Below are 23,787 nucleotides of genomic sequence, written 5' to 3' on the forward strand. Positions count from 1 at the left end.
TTACTACAGTCAGTTGGCATTTCACATATTTACCTGGCAGTAATCCATCAAGAGGATGGATCACATTCAACATCTTTTAAGGTTTATTACTTCCATAATTGTCACTCGTAAGTGAAAGAATAACCAATAGGACAATTTCCCAAAAGCTCCTCCCTCGGTCATCTAACTACAATTTTTGAAAATGGTTTTACTTTTAACATTTTAATTCTGAGAATTCAAGTACAATTGTTTTGTCATTATTTATTTTAATATTTTAATAAATGAACTAAAGAAAAACATAAACCAGCAAATATAACATGCATTTTTATAACCAGCAGTAGAATCCACACTTTATTTCCATCATTTGTTCAGATGACAGTGCAGACCTGTACTGAATTTAAAGATTTTTAATAAAAATGTATCAGTCTCTTAATTTTGCAAGCAATTTGATGCTATTAAAGTACATCAAACAGATGTCCATTCAGGCTAGGGAAGATGGCTGGCACAGATTTCAGTGCTAGAGCTGAGTAGCAGAGTACACTGCGGTAATTAATTCACTTGGGCTCCTACTTCATGGATCTTTAATCCCTGAACTAAACTGAAAAAGATAAGTTTGCAGCATGAGTCATTTAATGCTTTGCATTTGGCCACTTTAAAATATAAAAATGAAAGAAAAATAATTTTCTGACTAGCAAAGTAGAGAAGATCATCTAATGCAATACGTGACCTCTTAAAGCAGTTCAGTGCAATATGCCATTTACCTTATTAGCAACATCCAAGTTACAACCTGCTTCACAAAGTGCCATTACAATAGGGACATTTCCATCTTTGCAGGCCACATGCAGGGGAGTGTTGCCATGTCTGTCTTGGAAATCTACAAAACATCCTTGATTGATGAGGGTTTTAACTACTTCAATCTGACATCTTCTTACAGCAAGGTGCAGGGCTATATGACCATCCTGAAAACACAATAGAGCCAAGATGTGAGGGAAAAATAAAAAGTATTTTTCAAAGTCACAATCATTTTCCAGTAATTTTATGCATTTCCTTGCCTCCAGAATTAAAAAAATATATATTTTGGGGGGGGGGTGGGGGGTGGGCAAATGGGAAGGGCAGGGCTGGAAGCAGGGTGATGCACAATATCTGTCAGAACAGATCAACAAGCAGAAAGCAAATTTTTATTAAGCCAGCAGGCTTTGCAGTGGAATGAATGAAATGTAAATACACATTCTCTAGTGAAGACTTCCCCGAAAAGCGGGAGCGTGACTAACTGAAAAAACAAGCTCAGCACTGTAAATCACACTAGTATCTACTAACAGAGGTTAGGGATGAAAAAGTCAAGCAATCTGTTTAGTGATCTGTAACTTTAGAGACAGAGCTTTCTTGTTCAGTGGAATAACTTACAGGCAACCTCGCTGAAAAACAATAATAATAAAAAAAAAATCGGTTTACTTGTTTACTTCTTTTTGGGGAAAAAACAAAAATATTGCATTGAACACGCTTCAGTAACAAGTTTGTAACTACCACCAATAAAGCTAGTTATGAGGACAAGCATAGCAGAAATATAAGCTAAGAAATTGAAAGTTTACTTTTTTGGATCACATTGTGAGAGACAAAACACAATTTTGGATCAAATGGAGCTGAATTTTTAAATAGTTTGATTTTAGTGTATTGGGAACAAATGTGATTTATTCAACACACAGGAATCACAGGGAAACATTGAATTCATCGTTTTTCTTTAAGTAAATGGCCTATTAACAATTACAGTGCTTCCATGTTCCTCAATAGTATTAAGAAGGCAATGACTGATAAAGGTGATAATGCATATTCAAAATAATAATAATTAAAGTAACAGTAATCAGCTAGCAACTTTCAAGACTAGTATAGCCGTCCGTATTCTCTGTAGAAACTGCTCAGAAATCCTAAATCACAAAAACAATGCTAGCGTGCAGCATTCAAAAAGGTCAATTCAGAGGTGTGGCTCTGTGACACCTGTGAACTCTCGAAACAATTCCTGCTAAAAGCAAATCACTCACCCATAACTTACCTTATCTGTTGCATCAAGGTCAGCTCCATGTTCTGACAAGCATTCCACAATATCATGGTACCCCCTAGCAGATGCTGTCAAGAGTGGAGTTTCTCCTTCTCTGTTCTTGATGTTCACATTACAGCCTGCTTCACAAAGTGCTTTGGCAACAGAGTAGTAACCATGCCAAGAAGCACAATGCAATGGGGTTTCTTCTTCCTAGCAACACAGAATAAAAACAACCCACAATGAAAAAAACAGAAACAAATGCTACAAGAAGCAATTCACCTCCTTAACTTAGAGGGAAAGCAAGATGGCAAAGACAAAATAAATAAATAAATAAATAAATACAGTCTACTATATAAGCCAAATAGGGGATAATTTCAAATGCTGATGTTCTCAAGTAGTTCCTGCTGACATACTAAGGGATTACAATGAAGCACTAGATCTGCATCATCACCTAGATTCTGGAAATCCATATTTCTCGCTATAAGGTCATCTGTTGACAACACTCTGTGAGTAATACTAGTCTGGACATTTCCATGACGTTCTGGCTGTCATGGTCCTCCTATCTGAAAAGTGGTTTTCATTCATGAACACCTTCTACATCCATACCTTGCATGCCAAGGGGCTAAAACAGATAAATCTCACAAGACTTTCAGCTTGAGGTTTTTTGTTTGTCTGAACCAAGGAAGACTCAAAACTTCATTTCCACCGTCTCTGTATTTTATAACAATTAAGTGGAATATCATTAAGAAATTCAAATGTTTTATAAAAATATGTTACTGAAACTGGTTGGTTTTTTTTCATCCCACTACAAAACAAGAATTGTAGCAAAGAGATTAAAAAAATGCTAAGAAAAGGCGTATCCTTTCCGTATTTGATTAATAACAATGGACAATTAGTGCTGATAGCAGAAGACCTGGGCTGTATTCAAGGTTTCTGTAAAAATTTAAGGAAGTAAAAGTTGATTCTGCTTAAACAATAGAAATATAGACCCTACAAGATGCCAGATTTTAGTTCCACAAGTCAACAACCATGAACAACAGAATTTCAGTGAATTTTGGGTTGGATGTATGTTTTTTTTTTTTCCCCTCACTTAAGACTTTTATTTCCTGACTTTTTACAAGACTTGACAGTTCAGAGCTAACAGGAAAAAAAAAAAAAAAAAAAAAAGGATCTTTAAAGGATCACTTTTGAACTCTCCTGTTTTCAAATATGAGTGTTTGACACTTCTGAAATCTCTCATGCCTCATAAAAAAAAATGCTGAAATCCAAGCAACAAGTAATAAAAAGTGTTGGCTGAATTCATAGGGCACGCACCACTAGCTGGATCTTCATGATATGAAGTTTCTTCATCTTTCAACTTCCACTTCTAAGCTAATTTATGCTTTCTGAGTACAGCAGTTTTTGAGTACCTATTTATTAAGACTTCCATAGTTTGAATTTTTTGTCTTTTCCAAATTCAAAGAATCATGGAACAATGCAGAACCTTTAAAGACTATCTAGTCCAACTCCACTGTGACAAACAGGGATACCTACAGCTATATCAGGGCGCTCAGAGCCAGGTCCTGAACATCTCCCGTGACAGGAGATCCATCACCACTCTGGGCAGCCTGTTCTAGTGCCTCACCACTCACTGTAAAAAAAAAAACTTCTTCCTTATACCCAATCTAAACCTCCCATCTTTTAGTTTGAAACCCCTCATGCTGTCACAACAGACCCTGCTGAAGAGTCTGTCCCCTTTCTTCTTACAGCCCTCCTTAAGACACTGAAAGGAAATTCAAAAGTATCAGAGGCTGCAAGGAAAGGCTTAGAGGTTTGACCGCATCCACTAAAGCTGTGTTTCTGTAGGAAAAGCAGAAAGTACTTCACCTTATCTTGGAAGTTTGGATTGGATCCAACACTACAGAGAAACTGAACCACATCCACATGCCCATATCGAGCTGCAACATGAAGAGCTGTTTCCCCAGACTGCAATTACAAAAGAACATAACAGTGTAATTTCGTATGTTGTCCCAAATTTACACCACTATGTACAGCTTGATTGTCTATACTCCTTGGGACACTCCTTTCTTCCTGTACTCTAATAGCTACAGCTGCAGTTAGCTGAGGTCTCCAGTTTTGCAAACTGCAGTTGTATGTGACAATTACAATACCACCAGACAAAAGGTATTTCCACCCCACTAGTCATGGAACTGGGCAGGACCAGCCTGTAAACTGTTGACATAAAGGCATTCCTTTTCCAGAACTTACTTTCATATTTAATTTGCTGAAGATCACAGCCATAATGGAATTTCTGAGTAATGTGAGGGGACTGATGTGTTCATAACTGTCTCCAAAACCAGGTATTTCTACCCCTCCCAACTTTACACCCATACATGTAAGGAGTTGGCCTAACATTTCATTATATCCTTTTGTACGTATATTTTGGTTATTGCATGAAATAATTTGCAAACTTTTGTCATAATTACAATACATAGAGACAGTACTTCTACTAACAGTGTAACTCCTCTTACAGTATTTCTATCAGGAATGGAATACTGATTTTACTAGCATGCCTTTCCTTTTGCTAGTTCCACGATCAAAGCACATTTCACAGAATTGAAAACTGCCTCTGTATTGGAGCTTTGGCTAGTGTGGAAACATTGCTGTGGTATAAGCCTCTAACAGCAAATAGTTTCTCAGGGAAACGTTGCTGAAGTAACTGCAAGATACAGGCTAATAGCTCATCAACTCTAAGTTCTTAACCTTCTTTATATTCAACTTCATAAAGTCAAATCTATTCGTCAGACTAAAGTGATTTTCAATCAAAAGGAACAGAAAACAGAATCACGATTTTACCCTGAGTTCCAACATGAAATCCAGTGTTCATGTGAAAATTAATTTAGGTTTGTTCTTTTCCACCTACCTACCATGTACTCACCACATTTATATGCATGCTTGGTTAACATCCATCAGAAGAATAATCAGTACATTCAGCTATTTAAAAGCCATGTTATTACAGCCCTATATGTCAGCTTGTAAAACCAAACTAAAAAATTTAGTCACTCTGTAATATTATAATGTGATGGAAAACATGGCAGTGACAGCAGGATAGCAGAGTCCCAGGCTGCAGCAAGTGAGGAAAAGCCCCAGTGCAGCAGCCAATAATGCAGAAACAAAAGAAAAAATCCGCTTACCTCAGGTAGGCAGGAATCTCATGCAGGATACACTTGCCGCCACTGCCAACCCTTAAATGAGTTCTGGGAGGGGGTGAGCTCTGGCTCCAACCATTATGGTCACTCAGGTGCATTGCATGCACCTGAGCTCCTTTGAGTTGGCTCAACCAGCTGTTTCAGGCTGTGACTTAGCATTTTCGCTACACACATTCCTTAGATTACAGCACAGCTCAAAATCATTTCAATTCAAAGACCTCTCTCTTTGCGAAGATAAAGCATTATGAAAACAAAAAAAAAAACAAAAACAAGCAAACTTCCATGAAATACAGAAGATATTTTGTTCTTACCTTATCCTTAACATCCAGAGGACATTTATTCTCATTCAGAAATTTCAGTGTTTCTATATGACCATGTCGAGAAGCCCAATAGATCGCATTAGATCCAGCCTGCCCAAAATGTTTGATTATAGGTGTCAGCAGTCACTTTAGAATTTTGATTTTAAACACTTACTAAGGTAAAAATGCACATATGTGTTTACTGATACTCTCAGCAAATCAGACTCATCACAGTAAAATTGAGCTCATCACTTATATCAGTGTTTTTATACATATACTCTTTTTTTTCTTCAAGTTGGTTTAACAACTGAACATATCAATAAAAAAAAGCCACCACACTCTGTACAAGGATAATTAATAGGATGACTAACACTATGCAAGGGATAATCCTCTTCACCCTTGCAAAGGAGATTATGGAGAAGTCATAGGATAAAAACTTCTGCTGTGCTTATTATTCAGTTTATTAGGTAGCAGGCAGTGCTTCAAGTTCACTTTAAATGAGACCCAGATCATTCAAAGATATTTTGAAGAAACACTATTTGCAAAGAGTACCTGAATCTAAGTTGTGACATTCCCCATTGCTGAAATGTGTGCTTATCATTTCATACTAAACTAAGTTCACTATTTTGATTTAGGGCAATCACTAATTTGAACTTAGTCAACTTAAATAAGAAAGAGCTACATTTTAAGATTAGTACATTCAAATTACCTTTTTTCTTTTTGCTACAGAGACTAGTGAATAATTTACAAGACAAGCTCTACAATGAACACTTTTTCATTTCCAGTATAATTTTGTCTGAACTGCAAGTCGTCTGATAGCCGCACTGAAAGCCAAAATCTTATATAGAAACAGTGACCAATCAGAACTCTTACCTTATCTTGGACATCAATACGGGATCCACGCTTTAGAAGCAACTGAAGCATCTGAATGTTTCCACAGCCAGCAGCAATGAGTAGTGGAGGTGTTCCATGCTAATAACGAAAAATACAAGCAAAAATAATGTATTTGCATTTTGAAGTATTAAGAACAGAGACTGGAATAGAAGAAAGACAGTTAATGGCCTCCCTGGGTGTCCAATTTTAAATAAGTCTTCGGGGAATACTGTACAGTAAATAATTCATCCCTCTGTCCAACTATTTTTATAACATATCAATTTTCCACATTTTTTTGGGATGAAGTCACATTGGCTAAATGACACAAATATTAAAGGCACACTTTTCAAATTAGGAATAATAATGTTCTCACTAGCCCAGATTTCAAAAGATTATCCCTTTCACAATTTTGTTATAGCTACATTTCATATAGCTTAGGAAAAAAGAATGTAAAAAGAATATCTAAACTTTTGGCCACAATACCTCAAAGACACAACCCACTAACAACCTAATAGAAAGTTAAATGGTACTGCATCATTTGAGCAAAAATGCCTATTTGAAAGTTTCAGGACTCCTTCACAGCAAAATAATGCATTTTTCACTACTCTTCAAGAATACTTCTTAAAGTGTGTTATAACAAACATTATAATAATAAAAGAAAAAACTGAAAATCAAAGCTGAAATGATTTATCCAAGGTTTAAAGCAGAGCCAGCAATGGAACCTCAGTCTCCTAGGCTCAGTTAAAATACTCCCACTCAAGCAGCTGCATGATACTAAAATTCTTCATCTAGCAAATCATTTTGTTTTAGAAAATGAATGGCACAGTCTAACACTGTGTTTCTGCTGTACGGAACTTTTGTTTCTGAGAGCGCTTTGCTAAGCTAGCTTGTCAGTCTGGTTATTTGTATCTGTTCAGCCACATTTGCGTGCTCTAAGGAACAGTTGCAAACTACAGCAATGGCTAATCTCTACCATAACAAAGCTCTTTTAAACAGATTTGATTAGTAGTTTTTCAAAGGTGTACTTTTTCAAAAGCGTATTTCAGGCTCCATTTTCAGGTCGCCTGAGAAGACTGCAGGCAGAACTTATTAAAATTTTCCCTAAAGAAAGGCAGAATAATTCCCCATCCACTTGACATTTCTTTTTCATTTCACATGTTACATTTCTATTACTGATATATTCAACAGGGTTGGAGCTAGTCTGCCGCCCACCTCATCAAAGACCCACACTCTACCTTGTTGGGTTGATTGACATCATAATTTGTCAGAGATCCCAGAAGGTGCTGTAATCCAGGAACATTGTCATCATTGATGGCATGAATAATAGCTTTCATCACAAAAGAATCTTCCTCATCCTTGTAATTAAAGACAAAAAAGAAAAACTGTTAGCTTCAAGAAAAACAACCCCTCTCCAACTCAACAGTTGACATGACACTGAAAATTTTTTAAAAGTGAAATTTTAAAGTCTTCTGCTGAAAGTAATCCTTTGTGAAGCATACAGATAAAATGCACATTGTTCAAAAATTCACACAAGAAAGCCTCACACCTCTTCTAGTGCTGTAACACTTAATCTATAAACTCATTATTCAGTGAGATTCCAGACAAGGAACTAATTCCAGCAGAACTAATTACATACATGTATCCAAAGGGAAATGGTCAGAAGCCTACTATGCCACTTGAATGCACAAATCTCTATGGCTGGATAGGATCTACTCAAGGGTGTTGATGGAGTGGCTGAAGTGCTAGACAAGCCAGTTTGAAAAATTTACCTGCAGTCTTGGCTAACTGGGGAGCTTCCATTTGACTAGATATTAGCAAATGTGATGCCCACCTGCAGGAAGTGCAGGAAGGAGGAACAGGGGAATTACAGGCCCATCAGTCTGACCTTGGTGCCAGGGAAGGTCACTGAGCAGATCACCCTGAGTGCTGTCAAATGGCACATACAGGATAATCATGTGATCAGACCTTGTCAGCGTGGACTTATAAAAGGCAGGTTCTGCCTGACTAATCTGGTCTTCTTCCACAACATTACCCACTTAGTGGATGAGGGAAAGGCTGTGGATATTGTTTACTTGAACTTCAGGAAGGCATTCAATTTTGTTTCCCAAAACTCTCTCCTGAAGAAACTTGCCGCCCATGACTTGGGTGGATGTACAGTTCACTGGATAAAAAACTAGTTGGATGGCTGAGTCCAAAGGGTCTTTGTGAATGGAGTTAAATCTGGTTGGTAACTGTTCACAGGTGGTGTTCTCTAGGGGCTCAGTATTTATGTCAGTTTTAATATCTTTATTGATAATATTGATGAGGTTATTGAGTGTTCTCTCAGTATGTTTGTAGATGACGCCACGTTCGGAAGGAGCGTTATCTGCTTCTCTGAGGGTAAGAAAGCTCTGCAGAGGGATCTGGATAGACTACATGGACAGTCTGCATTCAATTGTAAGGCATTCAACAAGACGAGATGCTGGGTGCTGCACTTAAGTCATAAAACCATGTGCAGTGGTATACGTTTCAGGAAAAGTGGTTGAAAAACTTCCTAATAGAAAAGGGGGTGCCGAGCAGTAGCCAGCTGAACATGAGCCTGAAGTGTCCCCAGGTGGCCAAGAATGCCAGTGGTGTCCTGGCCTACATCAGAAATAGGGTGGTCAGGAGAGAACTGATTGTCCCATTATACTTGGTACTAGTTAGACTGCACCTTAAATACTGTGTTCAGTTTTGGACCTGTTACTATAAAAAGAGTACTGACTTGTCTAAGCATGGGAAAAGAACAACAAAGCTAATGAAAGTACTACAAAACATGACACATGAGGGGTGGCTGAGGGAACTGGGGCTATGTAGTCTGAAGAGGCTGAGGGAAGACCTCATTACTCTCTACAGCAACCTGACAGGAGGTTGCAGCAAGGACAGTGTCAACGCTTTTCTAAGGTGACAAGTGATAAAATGTGTAGCAATGGCATGAAGTTGTGCCCTCCCTCCTTTCAAGAATTGGTTTAGACTGGAAATCAGGAAGAATTTCTTCAGAAAATGAGGTGGTAGAATCACTATCCCTAGAGGTATTTAAGAAAAGTGTGTATGTGACATGGAGTAGTGGTACACTTTCCAGTGTCAGGTAGATCACTGGACTCAAGGTTCTAAAAGGTCTTTTCCAACATGCTCAAAACACTAAAAGAAAAGATACACTCAAAAACAAAATGCAGAATCAAGTTTTGTGTTATCCAGGGATATGCTGTAGGAGGGGTACTTTGGATCCACCTTTCATACATTCATATGGACCAGGTAGGAATCTAGAAAATAAATAGTGAACCTAGATATATTTGCAGACATAAATTTATTTTACACCAAGTACTGAAATTCACTGAGCCAAATATGTGAACCACTTATCTCCTTCACTGTAGTTTCTGATTATTTATTTATTTATTTTATAATCTAACGTTAGGATGTGCAGATGATCTCTCCTACTGCAACACAGGTGTGGAATGCTGATGGGGTGTTAAAAGACATAATGACAGCTGATAAGCTGGGGTGGGGGAAGTGGGGAAAGTGGAAAAAGAGAATAAGCAGCATGGAAACAGAAAGATAGGAGAAAATGAAGACAAAGGTATGTGGGGTTACAGAGGAGGGCCACAAAGAAGATAATAAGAACAAAAGAGGCTTTGGGAAAATTTTGAAGTATGATCCTATTAATTAACAGGAAAAATGAAGTTACCCAACTCTAAACACATCATTATTGCTGATCAGATGGGATTTCTGAAGCCTGTATTAAAATGTGGAGAGTAAGATAATTAAGATGCCTTTGGATTTGCAAGAAAGTGTAATTTCATAGCATACAATTGCTACTACTTAAAATCCAGTAGATATACACCACCCCAAAAACTGAATACTGCCAACTCTAAAATTCCATCCTTAAATAATTGTGTACTATCCTCACTTTGACACTACTGTCTAGCATTTGTCATATCTATGGAGGAGGCTCAGTAATTCTGAATGCTCTGTTAAAAATACCCACAATACTATTTTACGTTATACTGTGCCATTAAAAAATAAAAATCAGATGCAAGTTTTCCACATTATAATTGCTACAGTACTAAAATTCCCCCTGAATAAAACTCAGAAACTGAGATAAATGAATGTCAAGCACAAACTGATCAGTCTCATTATGATAACTGATAAATGAAATTTCAAAGTTGGTATCGTGCACAAGATCAGACTATGGATAATTAACCTCTGTAGATTTAAAATCTATTTCTTCATACATCCGAGGATTTATAAATCCTGAACACTTTGTCCAATATTTGTGTTAGAACCATTTCAGAAAACATTGTGTCATATACATTAAGGCTCTCTAATCATGTAATTATACACTTACCAGAGTATCATCACTCCTAGCAACACTCATATTACTTCTGGACAAGAAGGATCTTGATAATCTTTGGCACAAGGATATCAAGCGTACCGATTGCTTTTTTTAAAAAATAAGAGAAAAACTATATTAAAAATCAAAACAATACTTGTGATAGAATGCTATTGCAGAGCTTTTTAAGGAAGACTGTCTATTAGCAACACAAACCAGTTTGATTCCAACCTCTCTCCCATCTCCTTTTAAGTTGCATTTGAATCTTCAACTATAATACTGATAAGCTATTTATTTGCACTAGTAGAACTTTGTAATATTTTTTGATTGGTACTATTTCAAAAAGCCATTCAGATACAGAGGAAAACATGGAAAGTATTTAAATGCAGGGATTTCAAAGCACGTACAACACAGGAAACCTAACTGGGCATGAACTAATCGGCGACAGTCCCTTAAACTGTTACTATAATATGCAGATATATAACTATATAATAAGATACTCCTATACTTACAATTTTCTACTAAGGAAGAAATCAATATTTCAGTTTAAAAATCGCCATAGGTATTTACCAAACAGAAACACTACACTGTGGAAAATAAATAAATAAATAAATAATAATGATAAAAAAAGTACATGTATATCTGGATAGTTTCTGTTTCTGCTCAGTGGCTTAGCAAAATTATTTCCGGCCTCTACTGAAATCAGTAAAACTCTTTTTCTAATATTACAGACTTCTGTTGTGTCATGTTTCACTCTCCTCATATAAACAGCAGTCAGTCCATGCTTAGTATCACTGTGAACTCCCTAGTGTGCAAACATAAGGAAAGAATTGTCATGAAGTGCTCCCTGCATTTATCAACAACTTCAGCTAATACCATCCTCCATTAAGATTAAATGACGTTTTATTGTAAACATACTGGCAGTGTCAGAGCAAAAACCCTCTGCAAAAGAGACTGGTTTTTCCTTCCTATTCTTATGGGTGTTGGCATAACTTGTTCAAAGAATTCTGGGAGGCCTGCTTAAAAAATGTTTGATCTACCTGTATTACTGCCACAAAAACACGTACCTACACCCAGGAGTGCCCTTCCTCTATAAACGTGAGCAAAATAGATGATAACGACAAACAAATAAGCACATAAACATTCCACATACATGAGCACTTCTGTGCAGATCATTAGCAAGAAAGTCTTCTCACTGTACTCATACTCTATTCCAAATGACAAAGGAAAAGCATGTTTTTCTGTAAGAGGTACCACTACTGTATTTATACATTACCAGCACTGGAAAAATTATTGAATGACTTACTTTCCATTTTCGTCGAGCTGCAAACTTCTTGAATTTCTCCATATTCACTGCAGATGCTTTCCTACTAAGTGCTTGCTGACTGTCTTTAGGCTGTGAGCAAAAGTAAAATATAGCTGTGAAATATCCCATAGTTACAGCCAGAACTTTCATTAAGCATCTTCCCTTATAATTACTTTGTTACACTGTGATGATGTTTTTATAATTTAAGCATGCATTTGAATACCCACCATCTAAAGAGGCATGCAGATGGAATTCCTTAAGAATACAGTCTAAGGAAAATCCAAACCTAAGAATATTCAGTGAAATACTAAGTTGGGTTTTTTTTGTTTCTTTTTTTAAACAACAAAAATAAAAAGCCAAAGAACGTTGATTTACTGTTCTGAAGTTTTATTTTTTATGTCCCGCAGTGATGGAGGAATTGTGTATCATTTCCTATACAAAACATGTCTTCTAGGAAATTTTCCTGGCTGAATTTAGTCAAACTTTGTTCCAATCTCAGTGTCATTAGCTAGACACTGCTGTAACAAAAGAATAATTATATCCCACCTACCTATGCAGTAAGCTCAGCCTTTGACATTTCTCATAGGCTAATGTAAAGCAGAAGTCACCAGTGAAACATACCTAGTTTTGCAAAGCATGATCCTGTGCTTAAAATTATTTTTATTGAGAAATATGGGTAAAGGTAGTGATGAGAAGTAAGAGAGGATACGAGCAGTGGAGAAGGCAGGAGGAGAATATCTAGAAAGTCAAGATTATAAAGGAATGTTGCAAGGTACAAAACAGTGGCTCCTGCTGCAAGAGTGGAAAACATGTCTGTGAAACGCAAGCTTAGTGCTTGCTCTACTGTTTTAAAAATCACTTCAATATGACCCCAGTTGTCTTCTTCACACCTGTACTTGTTAAGATTAACACATGAAAAAGTCAGTGGAGAACAGAGAATACTGGTATTTTTTCCAGTCAAATCTGCAGTTTTGCAGCATATTGCTGTGGAAGTATATCTGCCCTAGGGTGCAGAACTGTGAACTGGTTCTCTGGAACATGGGAAGAGGCCACAGTGCAATCCCAAAGCTTGGGAAATCATTGCTACTAGAGACATTTACTATTCGTAATCAGAATTTGATAGGGTAATGAAAAAAATCCATGACAGGTATTAGAGCACACTTTCAGGACAGTGGTAGGTCCACTTTCTCCCTTTCACCCTAGAAACACTACAATAGCTTGTCCTAAAACAATCACTGAAAGACTCAAGGAAATTGAGGACTGACTCACATCAACTGCTGCCTTCAATCTTAAGGGGGAAGAAGGACAGAAGAGAGAGGGCTCTTTTATGCCTGATCTAAATAAGAAGATTAGAAGACAACGAAGGGACTAGATTGAGATTATGCATCTTTGTCAGTACAATCCTGTCTGAACTCCAGCTTCCCTGGTTGAACATGAATTTTATCGCAATGATAAAATGCCCTTCTTGCAAAAATTGCATATGTAAATGAAGGCCACAATTCAAATATACTAGTTTTCATACAGATAGCCTTCAGAAGTGGTAAGATACATTTAACCATTAGACTACTTTTCAATTTGAAGGCTTTGCTAAAGAACTTAGCGAGAGAAAGCGGAATAAGAAATGAAGAACGATTGAAAAACAGAACAGAGAATAAATTACATGCTCACCTTGATCCAAGGATGCAGCAAACTATCTTGAATAGTCATTCTCTTCCTATAACAGGAGGAAAGAGAATTGTCTCAGGTAGTAAAAAATAGAAAATACTATATAGTAAAAAAATTAACATTGCGCAATATTCTGTAATTTGAAATATTAGAGACATTTCAGGCTGCAACAATGTATATGCAAGAGGAACAACTCACTTTGGATCCTTGACTAGAAGTCTTCGTATAAAATCTTTAGCTAGGGCACTGGTGTTACTGAAGAATTCGTCTTCAAATTCGTAATTCACAGCAGACACATTTGCTAATGTTTCCTGCTTGGTTTCTCCAAGAAATGGTGAAGCACCACTTAGACTGCAGAAACACAGAACCCTCCTCACATTACATGTTGAAACACAGCTGTTAACCCTCTTAGCTCAAACAACAGCAGAAAATGAACTTCTTTTCTTGCTTTGAGAAAATAAAATACTATTTTCAGAAAGGCTGGATTTAACAGGGCAAAAGCTTCTCTGCAATTTTAGAGAATATTACCTACAGACCTGAAGACAGCTTCCCATGCAATCTCAAGGCCCACTAATGGCCATTCTAATCAATAATTATAATACTGCTTTTATGATTATTCAACTTGAAACATCTTATGCAATCAAAATTAGTTGATTTGCATAGGCATCACCGAAATGCCAGAGAACAGATTAAAAAAACAGCAATTCTAAGAATCGCCTGTACATTTTCATACTTACAGGATGTAAGTTATTACACCAATGCTCCTGGAACACAAAAAGAAAAAAAAAAGGGGGTTGAGGAGAAGTGGAGAGAAATGGAGAAAGAGAAGGAAAAACACAAGTTTAGAACATATAAACAACCACAACATTTATTTCAAATAAGATCAAATAACTCACCACATATCTGCTTCAAGACCAAGAGGCTCATAATTTACTATTTCAGGAGCTGAAGGAGAAAATAGGTAGATCAGAATATAGCCAATGAGGAAATCTATTTCAACCTGAGATTATATAAGTCAGACACAATAAACTAAGATGCTGACAGACTAAATACCTTTAACATATATTTACAATAGGAATGAATGCTACAAACTGCTCAGTTGAATTTTAAAATATCATAAATTACCAAAAGTTAGTGCCTCCTATTTATTTATGTGGAAACTACAACAGATACAAGGAGTGGAATAACACAGTTTGAGAGAGCAAATTCTCAGCTACAAAACACTATTTTTCAACACATTCACAATCATTTGCTATGCATTTTCACCAGAAATGAACAAAATGCATGCCACATTCATAAAAATCTGCACCAGTGGAGGTGACCCACCATCACTGCTGTCACTGCTGAAGCACACCATCCCTCACTGTGCTCACATCCACTGTTACATCTCCGGTGTTTATTCAGCAAGTGTCAATGACTGTCACTGGGTGCAACTTTTTCCACATGGAGGCATCCAGTTACACACCTCTGCTTCATACACACTTCCATCTCAAACACAGTTTCATCAGAATGCTTCTCTGCCACTGTCTCTTACATGGCAACAAAATGTAATGGAATATTGTCAGGATTACTACACTTCCACTGCCATACCCCCAGTATATGTCTCCGATGTAATGGATCAATATCATAACACTTACTTTTGGAACAGCCACCATGTAAACTCTATTTCAGTCAGACCAAGTTAAATCACATTTATTATTTCACAGGCTGTGAAAGAAGAGTTTTAATAATATCAGGTTTCTCACCAACAAACTCTGGTGTTCCGAAAATATTTTTGAATTCATTTCCAAAATCAATTTTGTGTGCTAAACCGAAGTCAATAATCTTGATTCGAGGCTTTGGTACATTTTTGTCCAACAACATTATGTTTTCAGGCTTTGAAAGGGAGGAAAAAAAGAGAAAAACAAGATTACATATAGGTGCAAAATGTCTGATACATTTCAGTGTTGTTCTGTCTTGAGCAATTCTTGTGTGGTCAGCAGAAAATTCCTGCTTTTTACTGTCAAAATTTAACATGATAAAAAGTAAATATGGCAAACCAGAATTTCATGCTGACTTCTGCAGGCACAAAATTCTTCCCCTTGTGGATTCAACAGTAGCAGTTTTCATTTGGACAGATCCTGGTGAAACATATTCTCTTCAGTAATGATCACAACCCCTGTGATACAATAACTGCAGTTCTGCTAGAAGCTTCCAAGATACAAAAACTATAAATACTAGTACTTGGTCAACATTACACCCTGGAAGAGATTTCTTTCACAGAAAGTAAGGAAACAACAAATCAGGGAAGTATATCTCTCTGCTTTTGGTTCTCCAAGAGAAACTTCAGGAGTAGTCCAGCTCCCAGACTTATTTGAAATCCTTTCATAGATGAATAGCAGGTTCTTGTATTTACCAATTACCTTTTAAAACACAGCAAAGAGTTATTTACAACACTGAATCTCAGAATGGCTTAGGTTGGAGGGGACCTTAAAAATACCTACATCCAACCATCTGACATAAGCAGGCTTGCCAACTACCAGACCAGGCTGCTGGGGACCCCATCCAGCTTGGCCACGAATGCCTCCAGTATGGGGCATCTACAGCTTCTCTTGGGCAGTCTTACCACTCTGTGAGTAAAAAATGTCATCGTAACATCTAACCTAATTTTCCCTCTTTTAGCTTGAAGCCATTCCCCTTTGTCCTATCACTATCTGACTGTGAACATAATTTGCCAAAAGATGGAACAAATAAGAAAAAATGTCAAGACTATCATGGAATCAGAACGGCTTAGTTTTTAAGAGACTTTCAAGATCACTGAGTTCCAACCCCTTAGTGGGCAGTCCCCCTTGTACTTCACTACCACTATCTACCTGAGGAAAAAGTTCCTCAAGCACTGGAAGACCGCAATGAGGTATCCCCAGGGCCTTATCTTCTCCAAGCTAAACAAGCCCAACACCCTCAACTCTAGGAGATGATTCAGCCCTTCTCCAGATTCACTCCAACAGCTCCATATCCTTCTTGTGCTGTGGGCCCCAGAATTGGATGCAGTACTCCAGATGAGTCCTCATGAGAGGGGGACAATCCCCTCCCTCTCCATGCTACTCACTCCTCTTTTAATGTAGCCCAGGGTACTGTTGGCTCTGTGGGCTGCAAGAGCACACTGCAGGCTTGTGTCCAGCTTTTCATCCACCAGGACTTTCAGTCCTTCCCCTCAGAGCTGCTCTCAGTGAGCTTTTCTCCCAGACTGTACATGTATTTAGTATCATCCCCACCCAGATCTAACAATTTGCACTTGGCCTTGCTGAACCTCTTCTGTTTCACACAGGTCCACTTTTCAAGCCTGTCCAGGTCCCTCTGGATGACATCCCTTCTTTCTGTTGTGTCAACTACACAACTCAGCTTGGTGTTACCAGCAAACTTGCTGACAGTACACTCTCTTCCACTGTATGTGCCATGGAATTATGGAGGTCAGTCTTTGGCCTACTTAGAGACCTGGCTGACAAGATTCCTTCAGAAGGTAGGCCTGTGAAGGCTGGGTCTTCTTCAATAAGGATATCTTGAAGATGCAGGAGCAGGCTGTGGCAATGCACTGAAAGCTGAGCCAAGGAAGGAAAGGAGTTTATGAGCTCTGGAAGTAGGGGCAGCCAGTTTAGGATTATACACCTGCAGTCAAGTTGAACAGGAAAAAAATAAGACGATCAAACTCATCTGGAACACAGTTTGTCCAGTGCAGTAAAAGGCAACTAACAGCAAAAGAAGGACTAAGAACTTTCATCCTTTGTTGTATGAGGGGAAATGCAGTGATCAAAGATGAGGATAAGGGTGGGGTACTTCATATTAAAGCCAATTGTTCTTGGAGTATCCAGCCCCCTGAGTCAGAAGAAAGTGACATGGAGCAGAATCATGCTCCTGCAATCCAATGGGAAACTGTAAATGACCTGTTATATCCTTTTAACATTCACAAAGCTGTGGAACTAGGAGGAATTCATCTAACAGTAGTGAAAGCGCTCATCACTCTAAGTGCTCACCAAGCCAAATTCAATAATTTACCAGCAGTCCTGGCTGACTAGGGAGTTCCCTGTTGAACAGATTGTAGCAAATGTGAATTCAGTCTACAAGAAGGGCAGGAAGGAGGAGTCAGGGACCTACAGGCCAGTCACTTGTCCTATGCCAAGGAAAGATATGGAACAGATGTTACTGCACAGCACATATAAGACAACCGACTGATCAGATGCAGCCACAGATTTAAGAGTGGTAGGTCCTGCCTGACTAAACTGATTTTGTGCAGGACAGTATCAAATGGTTTGCACAAGTCCAGGTGACTCAGTCACTGAGCACCTTACTTTCTCTGTATCTTCCATGATCAGGACTCCAGTTTCCTTCTGGAGAAGGCTTACATCTTCCCTGGCCTTCCTTTTATCAGTGATATATCTGTAGAACTTATTCTTGCACCCCTTAATGTCCCTGGCTAGATTTAATTCTGTTTGGGTTTTAGCTTTCCTAACCTGATGCCTGGCTGTTCAGTCAGCTCCTCTGTAGTTCTCCCAGGTAACCTGTTCCTGCTTCCACACCCTACAGACTTCCTTTTTGAGCTTAAGTAAGTCCAGGAGAAACTTGTTGATTCAAGGAAGCCTCCTGGCATACTAGCCTGTCCTCCTTTTTCCAAGGATGCACTGCTTCTGGGCTTAGAGAAGATGGTCCATGAGTACTGATCAGCTTTTTAGGGTCTCTCTTCCCTCCAGGGCTATATCCCACATCACCTTGCCGAGTAGATCCCTGAAGAGTTCCAAGTTTTCTTTCCTGAATTCCAGAGTTGCAAGTTTGCTATACACCCTCTTTCATACACTAAGGACCCTGAAATCCACCATTTTGCGGGCACTGCAGCCAAGGCTGCCCTTGGGCTTCACGTTACTCACCAGCCACTCTTTGTTGGAGAGGACAAGGTCCACATAGAACCTATTCTCATGGATTACTTTAGTACTTGGAAGAGGAAGCTACCATAAACACATTCAAGGAACCTCTTCAATTTCTGGTGCCCCGCTGTGTTGTTCCTCCAACAGATACTGGGGTGGTTGAAGTTCACTACAAGGACCATGTTTTGTGAATGTGAAGCTGCTCCTATGTGATTATAGAGGCCCTCATCCACTCAGTCTTCCTGATCAGGCAGCCTGTAGCAGGCTCCCACTATGATGTCTCCCTTCCCTGCCTTTCCTTTAACCCTAATGCATAAGTTCTCTGTCATCTCCTCATCTATTCCCAGGTGGAGTGCCATGGACTCCGGCTGGTCAACAATGTAGCAGGCAACACCTTCTCCCCTTTTCCCCTGCCCGTCTGTCCTAAAGAGTTTATACCCATCCATTCCACCATGTCACAGTGATGCCAACGACGTAATAGCCCTGTAGGCATGCACACACTTGCAACTCTTCTCACTTGTTCCCCATGCTCCATGCATTAGTGTACAAGCATTTAAGTTGGGCTCCCATAGAGACTGATTTACCAACTGGAGCTCCCTTATCTTTCATCTTAGGCACTGTCTTGCTGGCTTGCAATCCAACTGCAGGCCCAGGGCACCCATTACCATCATCAGACTCAAAGTGGGATGGTTTGAAGATCCTCTCTCTCAGCAACTACAGTTTAAGCCCTCCTGATTAAACTGGAAAACTTGTTGCCAAAAATGATCTTCCCCTTCTCTGAGAAATGAACCAAATGAACCCTATCCTCCCACAGAAGACCAGATTTCTCAAAACTAGTTCCATGACATAAATAGCTAAATGACATAAATCACACCACTAGCTCTGTTCATGACACAAAACTTTAATGGATGTTGCTCACAGTTGTGTGCATTCTTATCTGCTCAACATACCTTTAGATCAAAGTGGGCAATTTGAAGAGAATGGAGATACTGAACACCATTAAGTATTTGCTTGAGAAATTCTGTGGCTTCTTCCTCTGTAAGAGACTCTTTTTCAGCTAAGAAGTCGAAGAGCTCTCCACCTGCAACACTAGGAAAACAGAAGTAGAGTTATTGCCAAGCTTGTTTTAACCTACAGGCTCCTTTTAGCACAGCTATTATCAGACCAACCTCAGAAAGCATCCAAAAGCTTATCAATTGTCAGTGTCAAAGTAAAAGATTGAAAATACTTTATTAAATATCTGAAACAGTAATTACTCCCTACTTCCCCTGAAGAGAAAAGATTACAATAGAAAACATTGTTTGTTTTTTAACAAAAAAAAAAAAAAAAAAAAAGTTGGAACAACTAAACATACATACATTTACAGTTGGTTGTATCTAAATTTACGTGAACTAAAACCCAAATATTCGAAACATACTGAATAGCTATCTGCTCAAAGGGAGTTCTGTTGACTTAACTCCCTGAGGAGCTGGAATTTACCTTCCCTAAAATTCAGTGTTTTGATCTTACTCTTTCTGTCCCACATCCCTCAGAAGTGTGAACTTCATCTTTGCATGAAGTGAACAAGAAACAAGATCCACAGTTTTCTTAAAAAATAATCAAGCTCTCTTCAGTTTAAGGACACATACTCGGTTTGCCACTCTACAACTGTTTTTTCCCCGTTTATAAAAACAGCGCTATTACACAGCAAGGTGTTAGAGACAACAAAGAAAGTCACATTTCCCCTTGCCTTTAGTACAAAACTGATAATTTAAAAAATACCTGTATATATATCAGAAAGCACAACCTAATTTAAACTGTCTTTCTGTAGAGAAAAAATAACCTGTTCATGACTTGAAGTCCTGATTATGAAAAATAATGGGATTAACACATAACAATAGCTAAAGTCCAGGCAAGTTTCTGGAAATACATTTGACTTACTTTATCATGTCTACTTTTCAAGAGACTTAACCTGCATTATTGTAATGCAAACTGCATGAAAAGTGTATTTTAATGAGTTCTTGGAGCCTTCACTGAGCTGCCAAGAAGACAATAAGAGTGTTGTTTTGGGTATTATTTGGGATGTTGCAATATTTTCCTCATGAATGCAATCATTAAAACAAGTGCAAAATGAAATGGCAGAATTACAGACTGGAAGGAAGAGAGGTCACTTTAATAATTTTTTTTGTTTGCTTTAGAAACATTAAAATGAAATTGCTGCAGATTAAATACAGTTCATTATCTTATGCAGGCTGGTCAGAAAGACCCTACAAATGGATGCATGTACATATTCCCTCATTCTTTGCTTCCCTCTGAATTAAAGTAAGAGGCTTCAAAGAGCTCGCAGCTATTGTTTCTTAGGTTCCTTCTAATGCTTATCGGAAGAATGCTTACTCTGTTACCTTCCTGCTGACCTCGGTCAGGTCTGATATTAAACACTGTCACTATCATAGGTGTACAGAAAATCTTTGCATCATATCAAGGTACTTGTTGTTTTAAAACAATTCATAGAGTATTAATGTATGTATGCACCCAACACGCTTTACAAACTAAGTTTTAATTCTGTAGTTTATTTACTGGCTCACAGTTCCCTTGATCAGTGGAATTTACTCTCACAAATTTTATAATTACTTTATATACCTAGATTCACATTGTATGATCTTGAGTGGACTTCCAAATATTACAGATTAAGAAACTGCTTTTAAAAAAGCCAGTATAAGACACTGGCTGTCAAATCTATGTCAGCTCTCACAAATCTACAATGCTGTCATGTTTTCAAGTCTAGTCCTGAGCTTCAGCTAGGATTATGTGTTCCCATACTAAACAAACACAGTGTAATCTGTTATCCTATGTTTAACTTCAGAGGTGAAACTGCAAGCCGTAAGTGTAACAAAAGAAAACCCTACTGTACCAAAATACCTGCTGCATGGCAGCAGTTTGAATCTACAGAAGAGGCAGACCATTCAACCCCTAAGACTGACCTTTTAAAACTTCAGCCTCTCCCAAGAAGAACACTGGTTCCACTGCCATTACAGTGACCCAGCATTGTTTCTCATGTACCGAAAACAAGTTAGGTTTGAGTCTGCTGGTGAACAAACACCCTGTGTAAAACTAGCTGAAAGTAGATCACTAGACAAACTCCTCTGCTGCTGCCAGAACCCTGCAACCTGGCTTCCAGCTTGCCTTTTAGACACTACATAGGGATCCACATTAACTGACTGCTCTCAACAGACTGGGAGAGAATTGCTTTCCTCAGGATGCAGAGGCAATGAGTTCACTGAGTATGAGGACCTCCTCTGGCAAAGCACTTCAGAATAACTATGGAAGTCCACAGCTTTTCTGTGTGCACTTTCTGACTGTTAGCAAGAGTTACAGACAGCTTTCTGAGCAATTCACCTGTTAATGGCAGACTTTATTATTTACTGTGCTACAACACAGAAAGCTGTAAGGACTAAGAAAATCTGTTTTCATTGCCATAACAGCACTTCATGTTGTTTTCAAGCAGCAGAGCACACGTTTTTAGAAACAGCAACAGCTCTGAACTTGAAAACATTTTGTACAATCATTTTTACTAAGAGTAACAACAGTATCACTGCATCCCCAGCACAACTAGGCAGCAATTCTAGTTTTCCTGAACTGGAGTTAAGTGGAACAAAAAGTTGGGTCTGCCACATTTATGTAAACAGTATTAGTGGTAAGCACAATTCCCTGCTTTTCCAAAGGAAGGCTGACAAGGTGTTTTTGCAGATCAGATATTTCCCTCTGGGAACAGGAATAGATCACACCTGCAGAAAAAGGACTTCTAGATAGTGTTATTTCAAGTTGTCAGTTCTCCTCAACTAGGAAACATCACTAACCAACAGACCTTGGAGGAAGTCATTACAGGAACTGACACAGGGAACTCAGAACCAATTAACCTTCAAAGTCAGTGCAGCCACCTCATAATGACTCAGTCACATGCTGGGCTGATCACATTGCTTATATGATAATATTGCCTAAATGATAATTAATGATTATCTAATGATTTTTCATGAAGTTAAAGAAAACAAAACATAAAACGCTAAGCCCTTGTTTCAAGCAACTTAACCCATATTTAAGCTTAAAAGATTTAATCAATCTCAGATTTCAAAATAATGTAAAGTAGAAAAGCTAAAATTCCAGAATAATTCATTTCAATTTTTAAAGCAGATTTAATATGGGAAGTTATATGAATTATTTTCTACTACAGGAATCAGTGCTCTTTCCTAATCCAAAAATCAGTCATCAACTTGCAGAAGAAATTCTATCTTCTATGGAGACTGTGGTTTCCTGTGGACAACTGCCTCTCCTTTGATTCCTTGAATTTTTTCAAAATACAAGTTTTCTGTCCAAGACTGAAGTATTGCTACTGCCACTTTATTTAAGGGTTTTAGTACCCATTTATCAGCTTTTATGAACTATATAGTTGCCAAGTCACTCCTCTGAAGTAAAAAGTGTGACAAATATTTTGAAAGGGCAGTTCAAGGATGCTGCTTTTTTTTTTTTCTTCTTCTTTTTTTTTTTTTTTTTGTATTCTATCCCCTCAATTCAGCATTGCAAGGACATGAGACAATTAAGTGAGAATTTCTACAGTCAACTGCTCCTTAGAAACAGTTGATGAATGATGCTAAAATATGTTTAAAAGGCTGCATGAAATCCTGCAAATCCTCTGCTGAACTGGGAGATGAAAATCAATAGTAAACAGGTAGCAGATACCATCTTGAGACTTCTGTGCTAACACCTACTGACAGTCACTAAAAAGGACAGCTGCAATGGCATGTCTTTTATGGACCGCAGGTGCCATACAGGACAGAAACCAGAGATTCTTCTCCTCACTGCACATGTTATTATACTTGCTTATTAATAATAAACCAGTGTTTATTCTGGATTTTTGCCCTGTTATGAGCTTTTTGTAGCTGAACACTGAGTTTTAGTTTCTCTCTAATTTTAAGAGTAAATTACTCTGTTTACTTATGATACGCTCTCTCATCTTGAAGTCATACAAGGAAATATTTCCTAGGGGAAAAAATATGCATTATTTGAAGAATTTAGTTTAAGAAAGAAATACAGAAAATTCAGTACAGAAAATTGTCACTATCCTGGGTTCTCAGAGGTTATTTAATAAAATTTCTGCTTGATTTCTGATTTGCTTGAAATTGCTCTGTAAGAACAAAGAATGTCAGAGGAGTAGTTCCCTAGACA

At 38.1% G+C, this 23,787-nt stretch overlaps 1 protein-coding gene across 3 annotated transcripts in view; it reads right to left on the minus strand.

Moving 5' to 3' along the window:
- DAPK1 (death associated protein kinase 1) overlaps positions 1-23,787 on the minus strand; it is an 86,971-nt gene that overhangs the window by 18,121 nt on the left and 45,063 nt on the right. For 2 of the 3 annotated variants that reach the window (XM_072359907.1, XM_072359908.1), the window contains 14 exons: positions 19,539-19,677; positions 15,439-15,568; positions 14,590-14,638; positions 14,431-14,457; positions 13,892-14,044; positions 13,697-13,742; positions 12,029-12,118; positions 10,738-10,830; positions 7,610-7,729; positions 6,375-6,473; positions 5,514-5,612; positions 3,881-3,979; positions 2,027-2,224; positions 741-938 (listed from right to left, as the gene is read on the minus strand). In XM_072359907.1, the coding sequence (XP_072216008.1) occupies positions 741-938; positions 2,027-2,224; positions 3,881-3,979; positions 5,514-5,612; positions 6,375-6,473; positions 7,610-7,729; positions 10,738-10,830; positions 12,029-12,118; positions 13,697-13,742; positions 13,892-14,044; positions 14,431-14,457; positions 14,590-14,638; positions 15,439-15,568; positions 19,539-19,677 (1,540 nt within the window). The remainder of the gene's footprint in view (positions 1-740; positions 939-2,026; positions 2,225-3,880; positions 3,980-5,513; positions 5,613-6,374; positions 6,474-7,609; positions 7,730-10,737; positions 10,831-12,028; positions 12,119-13,696; positions 13,743-13,891; positions 14,045-14,430; positions 14,458-14,589; positions 14,639-15,438; positions 15,569-19,538; positions 19,678-23,787) is intronic. The other variant, XM_072359909.1, reaches the window with a different exon arrangement.

This window comes from Excalfactoria chinensis, chromosome Z (genome assembly GCF_039878825.1).
Source record: "Excalfactoria chinensis isolate bCotChi1 chromosome Z, bCotChi1.hap2, whole genome shotgun sequence".
In the NCBI taxonomy this organism is placed as follows: domain Eukaryota; kingdom Metazoa; phylum Chordata; class Aves; order Galliformes; family Phasianidae; genus Excalfactoria; species Excalfactoria chinensis.